Source organism: Saccoglossus kowalevskii, chromosome 4 (assembly GCF_978046115.1).
Source record: "Saccoglossus kowalevskii chromosome 4, keSacKowa6.1, whole genome shotgun sequence".
Lineage (NCBI taxonomy): Eukaryota > Metazoa > Hemichordata > Enteropneusta > Harrimaniidae > Saccoglossus > Saccoglossus kowalevskii.
The window spans coordinates 45,213,126-45,227,614 of record NC_140644.1 but is presented as its reverse complement, the minus strand read 5'-3'; the positions used below and the strand labels follow the sequence as shown (position 1 = coordinate 45,227,614).

Genomic DNA, 14,489 nt, shown 5'->3' with positions numbered 1-14,489 from the left:
CCTGCATAGATGGTGTAGATAGTGATAGAAGATTGACAGGTACCTACATAGATGGTGTAGATAGTGATAGAAGATTGACAGGTACCTACATAGATGGTGTAGATAGTGATAGAAGATTGACAGGCACCTACATAGATGGTGCAGATAGTGATAGAAGATTGACAGGTACCTACATAGATGGTGTAGATAGTGATAGAAGATTGACAGGTACCTACATAGATGGTGTAGATAGTGATAGAAGATTGACAGGCACCTACATAGATGGTGCAGATAGTGATAGAAGATTGACAGGTACCTGCATAGATGGTGTAGATAGTGATAGAAGATTGACAGGCACCTACATAGATGGTGCAGATAGTGGTAGAAGATTGACAGGTACCTACATAGATGGTGCAGATAGTGGTAGAAGATTGACAGGTACCTACATAGATGGTGTAGATAGTGATAGAAGATTGACAGGTACCTACATAGATGGTGTAGATAGTGATAGAAGATTGACAGGCACCTACATAGATGGTGCAGATAGTGATAGAAGATTGACAGGTACCTGCATAGATGGTGTAGATAGTGATAGAAGATTGACAGGCACCTACATAGATGGTGCAGATAGTGGTAGAAGATTGACAGGTACCTACATAGATGGTGCAGGTAGTGATAGAAGATTGACAGGTACCTACATAGATGGTGCAGATAGTGATAGAAGATTGACAGGTACCTACATAGATGGTGTAGATAGTGATAGAAGATTGACAGGTACCTACATAGATGGTGTAGATAGTGATAGAAGATTGACAGGCACCTACATAGATGGTGCAGATAGTGATAGAAGATTGACAGGTACTTTTTGTTAGACAGATATGTTATTTGACACAAAATTTAAGAAGAAAAAAATGGACTAAACTAAATAAATTTCCTGCGGCAATTGACACTGAAGCTCTCTTTAGTGCGTAGAGAAATATTTGTATGTGTGAGTAAAACATGAAATTCATGTTCAGAGAAGAAAACCTTGAGGTGTTTTATTTTATCAATTTTTTTAAAAATTTCCAATGAGTGAGAAGAAATGCAAAACTTAGTGATTTTCTGTTGCACACTTTTGATTTGTTCCAAATATAGTTTAAATTCGGAATTTAGTTTCAACTTGTTATAACTACATAGCTTATTTTTTTCTGGTTTACATACTGTTGGCAACCAGACTTTATCATATAGTAAATTTGTTTGAATTTGGTTTTGAGTTCTATAGAGTTAGATTTATCACTATAATTTCAACAAATGCTGTCCAAGAATTACCGTTCATTTTATTGTCAGTATTGAAAGCACAGTCCTGAAGATATATTTTACATATCTTTTGTATGCCATAAATTCTGGCTTTTGATTTTTATGTCTACACAAGTAAATATATTTTTTTGCTATCAAAAAGAGAAAGTTGACTAAACATGTAAAGTTTTCATCCCCAAGAAGGATTTGTTGTGCATTTGGAAATGCCCTCAGCCAAGTTTACCCCCCCCCCCCCAAAGCATGTACAGTGATTCCCAAAAATCTTGGGTGCATTGACATTGGTAAATCAAATGGATAAGAGATTCAGAGCATGATGAACAGAAAGTACACAGATCACAATGGGAGGGTTCATCTTGAATGTTTTGTTTGTGGTCAGAATATTATGGATTATTTTGAGTTTAAATTCTCTGAGAAGAGTATCAATTGTAGTACAAAAGGGTAATTGGTAGATTGGCAACCAAGACATCAAGTGCGAAATATTCAATAGTACAGCAAAATAGGTCTCAGATCTAGACGAGACCTAGCCATACATATGGATATAAGTGTCTCATGTCAAACTACATAGCCATATCTGTGGTTGAACCCACAACAGATATCTGATTAAGATATGCATAATAGTGAGGTCACATGATCATATATGGTCATCTGTCACTTTAGTCATATCATGATTTTGATTATATAAAACTTATATATTTTTTTGTGTGATTATTCTAGCGCATCTACACATAAAGTTAAATTTATGTTATGTGAATGTTTTTTGAGATAACCATCTATGTATACATATGTATCTATGTATCTGATGTTACTTCAGATATCAATGGAATATATATCTCTAGATATTAAAATTATCCATATTAAAGAATTCATGGAATAATATATGTTACATGCTCTCAATATAAATTAATACGCCAACAAATCATACAAGACATTACATTTACACGATGATCTCCAGAAATTTAATTTCTTGATGACATCAATAGATAATATCATAATAAAAAAGATAGGTTACTATATTCATAAACTCATTTCAATCAAGGAATGAAAAAGCCATTTGATATGTAACACTTGCTTTATCCCATTATCTACTTCCTTCCTTTTATAGTAGTAGTTATAACAACTAATCTTTATTGCTATCAAGTTATAGAAACATTATATTTCTAAGGATGCAGTCTGAAATACTTCTCTAGATAATAATATTGTGCTAATTAAAAATATTGTTTTACATGAGATCAAAATCAATGGATACAATGTATTCAAAATTCATTTTGTACACAAACATATTAAATACTTAAAACTAGCAAAAACTATTCAGACCTGTGAATTATCCCAAATCATCTATGTTGGATAGTTCTGGAGCAGCAGGTAAAAAATTCGAATAATGGCTAATTAATATGCAAATTACATAATTAATATGCACAGATTGCAATCAAAAACTATTCACACCTGTGGATTATCTCAAATCATCTATGTTGGATAGTTCTGGAGCAGCAGGTAAAAAAGCTGAAAAATGACTAATATGCAAATTAGATAATTAATATGCACAGATTGCAATAAAAAACTATTCACACCTGTGGATTATCTCAAATCATCTATGTTGGATAGTTCTGGAGCAGCAGGTAAGAAAGCTGAAATTGGCTAATTAATATGCAAATTAGATAATTAATATGCACAGATTGCAATAAAAAACTATTCACACCTGTGGATTATCTCAAATCATCTATGTTGGATAGTTCTGGAGCAGCAGGTAAGAAAGCTGAAATTGGCTAATTAATATGCAAATTACATAATTAATATGCACAGATTGCAATCAAAAACTATTCACACCTGTGGATTATCTCAAATCATCTATGTTGGATAGTTCTGGAGCAACAAGTAAGAAAGCTGAAATTGGCTAATTAATATGCATGCATGTCAACCAGACTACAGTAATCAGGTCTACCAATCTAAATACCAAGTTGAGAAATCAGTGGAACAGACACACATAAGTCAAGAATAAGTAGTGATTTAAAAATTGATGATAAATTACATAACCAGAACTTGAAGATGAGAGCTGTTGCAACAACTAAATTTGAAAGGAACTGATACTCATTTTTTGGATCCACTAAATGTACCTTTCACATTTTAAATCCATACTATGAACATATGTAATGTGTGCTGACTGAGGGTACTGAAGGAATTAACTAGAAATAGGAAATATTTTGAACAACTAAAAATTAGCCTTTTAAACAAGATGCCTGTTGGCACACATTTCAACAACAAAAATAATCAAGGTTGAATTTACCCAAATCATTTCTCTAATTTAAAAAAACTAATGAGTGGTTCTTGAGATATCGACGACCACACACACATACACACACACAAACTAACTGCAAAGTCTCAACATTTTGTGCTTTAAAAAATGTACAAAATGTACTTTATTTGACAAATTGCTACATTATTATAAAATTTCACAATGTAAATTAGAAACAAAACTCTCACCATGACACTATGATATTGTTCAAAAAATTTTAATAAATAATAATCATGCATGAAAGGTGGAAATATACATCTCAGATTTGAAGATAAACGCAATATTTATATAACACTGGAGAAAAGTTTTTAATTTTCTTTAACAAGCGCCCTCTGTGTCAGAATGGAGTAGTTAATACCAGGACGCATGCCAGCCTTAATTTGTGATAGATATTATCTAAACCAGTTATTAAGATGGGTTTAACAGGTGAAATATTATCTAAACCAGTTATCAAGATGGATTTAGCAGGTAAGATATTACTAATCAATAATAAATATATTTCCTCATTCTTAAACAATTCTCTCACTGACCACAAATGTTTGAAAAATGATTTTAAAATAGTTGCACTAATTTCAAGTTTGCAATGAACTAAAAATGTAAAAAACAATATGTATTGGTATCACTGATCATCAGAGTAGTGTAGCTTAGACAGGAAATCATCCACATTTAGATTACTGGGAAATCTCTTCTTAGATACTGTGTTCTGAGGAAAAAAACCAAAACTATATCAATTGTATAATAAAAATATACATGATTACTAAACATATTTTCATATCATAACAACACATGTTACATTGCAGGACAATACAAGTTACATTGCAGGATAACACAAGTTACATTGCAGGACAACACAAGTTACATTGCAGGACAATACAAGTTACATTGCAGGACAACACATGTTACATTGCAGGACAACACAAGTTACACTACAGGACAATACAAGTTACATTGCAGGACAACACAAGTTACATTGCAGGACAACACATGTTGCACTGCAGGACAACACAAGTTACATTGCAGGACAACACATGTTACATTGCAGGACAATACAAGTTACATTGCAGGACAACACAAATTACATTGCAGGACAACACAAGTTACATTGCAGGACAATACAAGTTACATTGCAGGACAACACATGTTACATTGCAGGACAACACATGTTACATTGCAGGACAACACATGTTACATTGCAGGACAACACAAGTCACATTGCAGGACAACACAAGTTACATTGCAGGACAATACAAGTTACACTACAGGACAACACATGTTACATTGCAGGACAACACAAGTTACATTGCAGGACAATACAAGTTACAAGTTACATTTCAGGACAATACAAGTTACATTGCAGGACAATACAAGTTACATTGCAGCACAACACAAGTTACACTGCAGGACAACACAAGTTACACTGCAGGACAATACAAGTTACAAGTTACATTGCAGGACAACACATGTTACATTGCAGGACAACACAAGTTACATTGCAGGACAACACATGTTACATTGCAGGACAACACAAGTTACATTGCAGGACAACACAAGTTACATTGCAGGACAACACAAGTCACATTGCAGGACAACACAAGTTACATTGCAGAACAACACAAGTTACATTGCAGGACAACACAAGTTACATTGCAGGACAACACAAGTTACATTGCAGAACAATACAAGTTACATTGCAGGACAACACAAGTCACATTGCAGGACAACACAAGTTACATTGCAGGACAACACATGTTACATTGCAGGACAACACAAGTTACATTGCAGAACAACACATGTTACATTGCAGGACAATACAAGTTACATTGCAGGATAACACAAGTTACATTGCAGGACAACACAAGTTACACTGCAGGACAACACAAGTTACACTGCAGGACAACACAAGTTACATTGCAGGACAACACATGTTACATTGCAGGACAATACAAGTTACATTGCAGGATAACACAAGTTACATTGCAGGACAACACAAGTTACATTGCAGGACAATACAAGTTACATTGCAGGACAACACAAGTTACATTACAGGACAACACAAGTTACATTGCAGGACAACACAAGTTACATTTCAGGACAACACAAGTTGCATTGCAGGACAAAACAAGTTACATTGCAGGACAACACAAGTTACATTTCAGGACAACACAAGTTACACTGCAGGACAACACAAGTTACACTGCAGGACAACACAAGTTACATTGCAGGACAACACAAGTTACATTGCAGGACAATACAAGTTACACTGCAGGACAACACAAGTTACACTGCAGGACAACACAAGTTACATTGCAGGACAACACAAGTTATATTGCAGGACAATACAAGTTACATTGCAGGACAATACAAGTTACATTGCAGGACAACACATGTTACACTGCAGGACAACACAAGTTACATTGCAGAACAACACATGTTACATTGCAGGACAATACAAGTTACATTGCAGGATAACACAAGTTACATTGCAGGACAACACAAGTTACACTGCAGGACAACACAAGTTACACTGCAGGACAACACAAGTTACATTGCAGGACAACACATGTTACATTGCAGGACAATACAAGTTACATTGCAGGATAACACAAGTTACATTGCAGGACAACACAAGTTACATTGCAGGACAATACAAGTTACATTGCAGGACAACACATGTTACATTGCAGGACAACACAAGTTACACTACAGGACAATACAAGTTACATTGCAGGACAACACAAGTTACATTGCAGGACAACACATGTTACACTGCAGGACAACACAAGTTACATTGCAGGACAACACATGTTACATTGCAGGACAATACAAGTTACATTGCAGGACAACACAAATTACATTGCAGGACAACACAAGTTACATTGCAGGACAATACAAGTTACATTGCAGGACAACACATGTTACATTGCAGGACAACACATGTTACATTGCAGGACAACACATGTTACATTGCAGGACAACACAAGTCACATTGCAGGACAACACAAGTTACATTGCAGGACAATACAAGTTACACTACAGGACAACACATGTTACATTGCAGGACAACACAAGTTACATTGCAGGACAATACAAGTTACAAGTTACATTTCAGGACAATACAAGTTACATTGCAGGACAATACAAGTTACATTGCAGCACAACACAAGTTACACTGCAGGACAACACAAGTTACACTGCAGGACAATACAAGTTACAAGTTACATTGCAGGACAACACATGTTACATTGCAGGACAACACAAGTTACATTGCAGGACAACACATGTTACATTGCAGGACAACACAAGTTACATTGCAGGACAACACAAGTTACATTGCAGGACAACACAAGTCACATTGCAGGACAACACAAGTTACATTGCAGGACAACACAAGTTACATTGCAGGACAACACAAGTTACATTGCAGGACAACACAAGTTACATTGCAGAACAATACAAGTTACATTGCAGGACAACACAAGTCACATTGCAGGACAACACAAGTTACATTGCAGGACAACACATGTTACATTGCAGGACAACACAAGTTACACTACAGGACAACACAAGTTATATTGCAGGACAACACAAGTTACATTGCAGGACAACACAAGTTACATTGCAGGACAATACAAGTTACATTGCAGGACAATACAAGTTACATTGCAGCACAACACAAGTTACACTGAAGGACAACGCAAGTTACACTGCAGGACAATACAAGTTACAAGTTACATTGCAGGACAACACAAGTTACATTGCAGGACAACACAAGTTACACTGCAGGACAATACAAGTTACATTGCAGGACAACACAAGTTACATTGCAGGACAACACAAGTTACACTGCAGAACAACACAAGTTACATTGCATGACAACACATGTTACATTGCAGGGCAATACATGTTACATTGCAGGACAACACAAGTTACATTGCAGGACAACACAAGTTACACTACAGGACAACACAAGTTACACTTCAGGACAACACAAGTTACACTGCAGGACAACACATGTTACATTGCAGGACAACACAAGTTACATTGCAGGACAACACAAGTTACATTGCAGGACAACACAAGTTACATTACAGGACAACACAAGTTACACTGCAGGACAACACAAGTTACATTGCAGGACAACACAAGTTACATTGCAGGACAACACAAGTTACATTGCAGGACAACACAAGTTACACTGCAGGACAACACAAGTTACACTGCAGGACAACACAAGTTACATTGCAGGACAACACAAGTTACATTGCAGGACAATACAAGTTACACTGCAGGACAACACAAGTTACACTGCAGGACAACACAAGTTACATTGCAGGACAACACAAGTTACATTGCAGGACAATACAAGTTACATTGCAGGATAACACAAGTTACATTGCAGGACAACACAAGTTACATTGCAGGATAACACAAGTTACATTGCAGGATAACACAAGTTACACTGCAGGACAACACAAGTTACACTGCAGGACAACACAAGTTACATTGCAGGATAACACAAGTTACATTGCAGGACAATACAAGTTACATTGCAGGGCAACACAAGTTACATTGCAGGACAACACAAGTTACATTGCAGGATAACACAAGTTACATTGCAGGATAACACAAGTTACATTGCAGGACAACAAATGTTACATTGCAGGACAACACAAGTTACATTGCAGGACAACACAAGTTACATTGCAGGACAACACAAGTTACATTGCAGGACAACACAAGTTACACTGCAGAACAACACAAGTTACATTGCAGGACAACACATGTTACATTGCAGGACAATACAAGTTACATTGCAGGACAACACAAGTTACATTGCAGGACAATACAAGTTACACTGCAGGACAATACAAGTTACATTGCAGGACAACACAAGTTACACAGCAGAACAACACAAGTTACATTGCAGGACAACACATGTTACATTGCAGGACAATACAAGTTACATTGTAGGACAACACAAGTTACATTGCAGGACAATACAAGTTACATTGCAGGACAATACAAGTTACATTGCAGGACAATACAAGTTACATTGCAGGACAATACAAGTTACATTGCAGAACATTACAAGTTACATTGCAGGACAATACAAGTTACATTGTAGGACAACACAAGTTACATTGCAGGACAATACAAGTTACATTGCAGGACAACACAAGTTACATTGCAGGACAACACAAGTTACACTACAGGACAACACAAGTTACATTGCAGGACAACACATGTTACATTGCAGGACAATACAAGTTACATTGTAGGACAACACAAGTTACATTGTAGGACAACACAAGTTACATTGCAGGACAACACAAGTTACATTGCAGGACAATACAAGTTACATTGCAGGACAATACAAGTTACATTGCAGGACAATACAAGTTACATTGCAGGACAATACAAGTTACATTGCAGAACATTACAAGTTACATTGCAGGACAATACAAGTTACATTGTAGGACAACACAAGTTACATTGCAGGACAATACAAGTTACATTGCAGGACAACACAAGTTACATTGCAGGACAACACAAGTTACATTGCAGGATAACACAAGTTACATTGCAGGACAACACAAGTTACACTGCAGGACAATACAAGTTACATTGCAAGACAACACAAGTTACATTGCAGGACAACACAAGTTACATTGCAGGACAACACAAGTTACACTAGAGGACAACACAAGTTACATTGCAGGATAACACAAGTTACATTGCAGGACAACACAAGTTACACTGCAGGACAATACAAGTTACATTGCAGGACAATACAAGTTACATTGCAGGACAATACAAGTTACATTGCAGGACAACACAAGTTACATTGTAGGATAACACAAGTTGCATTGCAGGACAACACAAGTTACACTTCAGGACAATACAAGTTACATTGTAGGACAATACAAGTTACACTGCAGGACAATACAAGTTACATTGCAGGACAATACAAGTTACATTGTAGGACAATACAAGTTACATTGCAGGATAACACAAGTTACATTGCAGGACAACACAAGTTACATTGCAGGACAATACAAGTTACATTGTAGGACAACACAAGTTACATTGCAGGACAATACAAGTTACACTACAGGACAACACAAGTTACATTGCAGGATAACACAAGTTACATTGCAAGACAACACAAGTTACACTGCAGAACAATACAAGTTACATTGCAGGACAACACAAGTTACACTACAGGACAACACATGTTACATTCCAGGACAACACAAGTTACACTGCAGGACAATACAAGTTACAAGTTACATTTCAGGACAATACAAGTTACATTGCAGGACAACACATGTTACATTGCAGGACAATACAAGTTACATTGTAGGACAACACAAGTTACATTGTAGGACAACACAAGTTACATTGCAGGACAATACAAGTTACATTGCAGGACAATACAAGTTACATTGCAGGACAATACAAGTTACATTGCAGGACAATACAAGTTACATTGCAGAACATTACAAGTTACATTGCAGGACAATACAAGTTACATTGTAGGACAACACAAGTTACATTGCAGGACAATACAAGTTACATTGCAGGACAACACAAGTTACATTGCAGGACAACACAAGTTACATTGCAGGACAACACAAGTTACATTGCAGGACAACACAAGTTACACTAGAGGACAACACAAGTTACATTGCAGGATAACACAAGTTACATTGCAGGACAATACAAGTTACATTGCAGGACAATACAAGTTACATTGCAGGACAATACAAGTTACATTGCAGAACATTACAAGTTACATTGCAGGACAATACAAGTTACATTGTAGGACAACACAAGTTACATTGCAGGACAATACAAGTTACATTGCAGGACAACACAAGTTACATTGCAGGACAACACAAGTTACACTAGAGGACAACACAAGTTACATTGCAGGATAACACAAGTTACACTGCAGGACAACACAAGTTACATTGCAGAACATTACAAGTTACATTGCAGGACAATACAAGTCACATTGCAGGACAACACAAGTTACATTGCAGGACAATACAAGTTACACTACAGGACAACACATGTTGCATTGCAGGACAACACAAGTTACATTGCAGGACAATACAAGTTACAAGTTACATTTCAGGACAATACAAGTTACATTGCAGGACAATACAAGTTACATTGCAGCACAACACAAGTTACACTGCAGGACAACACAAGTTACACTGCAGGACAATACAAGTTACAAGTTACATTGCAGGACAACACATGTTACATTGCAGGACAACACAAGTTACACAGCAGAACAACACAAGTTACATTGCAGGACAACACATGTTACATTGCAGGACAATACAAGTTACATTGTAGGACAACACAAGTTACATTGCAGGACAACACAAGTTACATTGCAGGACAATACAAGTTACATTGCAGGACAATACAAGTTACATTGCAGGACAATACAAGTTACATTGCAGGACAATACAAGTTACATTGCAGGACAATACAAGTTACATTGCAGAACATTACAAGTTACATTGCAGGACAATACAAGTTACATTGTAGGACAACACAAGTTACATTGCAGGACAATACAAGTTACATTGCAGGACAACACAAGTTACATTGCAGCACAACACAAGTTACACTGAAGGACAACGCAAGTTACACTGCAGGACAATACAAGTTACAAGTTACATTGCAGGACAACACAAGTTACATTGCAGGACAACACAAGTTACATTGCAGGACAACACAAGTTACACTGCAGAACAACACAAGTTACATTGCATGACAACACATGTTACATTGCAGGACAATACATGTTACATTGCAGGACAACACAAGTTACATTGCAGGACAACACAAGTTACACTACAGTACAACACAAGTTACACTTCAGGACAACACAAGTTACACTGCAGGACAACACATGTTACATTGCAGGACAACACAAGTTACATTGCAGGACAACACAAGTTACATTGCAGGACAACACAAGTTACACTGCAGGACAACACAAGTTACATTGCAGGACAACACAAGTTACATTGCAGGACAATACAAGTTACACTGCAGGACAACACAAGTTACACTGCAGGACAACACAAGTTACATTGCAGGACAACACAAGTTACATTGCAGGACAATACAAGTTACATTGCAGGATAACACAAGTTACATTGCAGGACAACACAAGTTACATTGCAGGATAACACAAGTTACATTGCAGGACAATACAAGTTACATTGCAAGGCAACACAAGTTACATTGCAGGACAACACAAGTTACATTGCAGGATAACACAAGTTACATTGCAGGATAACACAAGTTACATTGCAGGACAACAAATGTTACATTGCAGGACAACACAAGTTACATTGCAGGACAACACAAGTTACATTGCAGGACAATACAAGTTACATTGCAGGACAACACAAGTTACACTGCAGAACAACACAAGTTACATTGCAGGACAACACATGTTACATTGCAGGACAATACAAGTTACATTGCAGGACAACACAAGTTACATTGCAGGACAACACAAGTTACACTACAGGACAACACAAGTTACACTTCAGGACAACACAAGTTACACTGCAGGACAACACATGTTACATTGCAGGACAACACAAGTTACATTGCAGGACAACACAAGTTACATTGCAGGACAACACAAGTTACATTACAGGACAACACAAGTTACACTGCAGGACAACACAAGTTACATTGCAGGACAACACAAGTTACATTGCAGGACAACACAAGTTACATTTCAGGACAACACAAGTTACACTGCAGGACAACACAAGTTACATTGCAGGACAACACAAGTTACATTGCAGGACAATACAAGTTACACTGCAGGACAACACAAGTTACACTGCAGGACAACACAAGTTACATTGCAGGACAACACAAGTTACATTGCAGGACAACACAAGTTACATTGCAGGATAACACAAGTTACACTGCAGGACAACACAAGTTACACTGCAGGACAACACAAGTTACATTGCAGGACAACACAAGTTACATTGCAGGACAATACAAGTTACATTGCAGGATAACACAAGTTACATTGCAGGACAATACAAGTTACATTGCAGGACAACACAAGTTACATTGCAGGACAACACAAGTTACATTGCAGGATAACACAAGTTACATTGCAGGATAACACAAGTTACATTGCAGGATAACACAAGTTACATTGCAGGACAACACAAGTTACATTGCAGGACAACAAATGTTACATTGCAGGACAACACAAGTTACATTGCAGGACAACACAAGTTACATTGCAGGACAATACAAGTTACATTGCAGGACAACACAAGTTACACTGCAGAACAACACAAGTTACATTGCAGGACAACACATGTTACATTGCAGGACAATACAAGTTACATTGCAGGACAACACAAGTTACATTGCAGAACATTACAAGTTACATTGCAGGACAATACAAGTTACATTGTAGGACAACACAAGTTACATTGCAGGACAATACAAGTTACATTGCAGGACAACACAAGTTACATTGCAGGACAACACAAGTTACACTACAGGACAACACAAGTTACATTGCAGGACAACATATGTTACATTGCAGGACAATACAAGTTACATTGTAGGACAACACAAGTTACATTGTAGGACAACACAAGTTACATTGCAGGACAACACAAGTTACATTGCAGGACAATACAAGTTACATTGCAGGACAATACAAGTTACATTGCAGGACAATACAAGTTACATTGCAGGACAATACAAGTTACATTGCAGAACATTACAAGTTACATGGCAGGACAATACAAGTTACATTGTAGGACAACACAAGTTACATTGCAGGACAATACAAGTTACATTGCAGGACAACACAAGTTACATTGCAGGACAACACAAGTTACACTAGAGGACAACACAAGTTACATTGCAGGATAACACAAGTTACATTGCAGGACAACACAAGTTACACTGCAGGACAATACAAGTTACATTGCAGGACAACACATGTTACACTGCAGGACAACACAAGTTACATTGCAGAACATTACAAGTTACATTGCAGGACAATACAAGTTACAAGTTACATTTCAGGACAATACAAGTTACATTGCAGGACAATACAAGTTACATTGCAGCACAACACAAGTTACACTGCAGGACAACACAAGTTACACTGCAGGACAATACAAGTTACAAGTTACATTGCAGGACAACACATGTTACATTGCAGGACAACACAAGTTACACAGCAGAACAACACAAGTTACATTGCAGGACAACACATGTTACGTTGCAGGACAATACAAGTTACATTGTAGGACAACACAAGTTACATTGCAGGACAACACAAGTTACATTGCAGGACAATACAAGTTACATTGCAGGACAATACAAGTTACATTGCAGGACAATACAAGTTACATTGCAGAACATTACAAGTTACATTGCAGGACAATACAAGTTACATTGTAGGACAACACAAGTTACATTGCAGAACAATACAAGTTACATTGCAGGACAACACAAGTTACATTGCAGCACAACACAAGTTACACTGAAGGACAACGCAAGTTACACTGCAGGACAATACAAGTTACAAGTTACATTGCAGGACAACACAAGTTACATTGCAGGACAACACAAGTTACACTGCAGGACAATACAAGTTACATTGCAGGACAACACAAGTTACATTGCAGGACAACACAAGTTACACTGCAGAACAACACAAGTTACATTGCATGACAACACATGTTACATTGCAGGACAATACATGTTACATTGCAGGACAACACAAGTTACATTGCAGGACAACACAAGTTACACTACAGTACAACACAAGTTACACTTCAGGACAACACAAGTTACACTGCAGGACAACACATGTTACATTGCAGGACAACAC

At 37.1% G+C, this 14,489-nt stretch overlaps 1 protein-coding gene across 1 annotated transcript in view; it reads right to left on the bottom strand.

Annotated features, from left to right (window-relative positions):
- Nucleotides 1–3,657: 3,657 nt before the first annotated feature.
- Nucleotides 3,658–14,489, bottom strand: part of LOC144358055 (uncharacterized) — a 326,453-nt gene continuing 315,621 nt past the window's right edge. Inside the window, exon 14 of the mRNA XM_085498177.1 lies at nucleotides 3,658–4,268. Coding sequence (XP_085354303.1) covers nucleotides 4,185–4,268 — 84 coding nt within the window. The 3' untranslated portion in view covers nucleotides 3,658–4,184. The remainder of the gene's footprint in view (nucleotides 4,269–14,489) is intronic.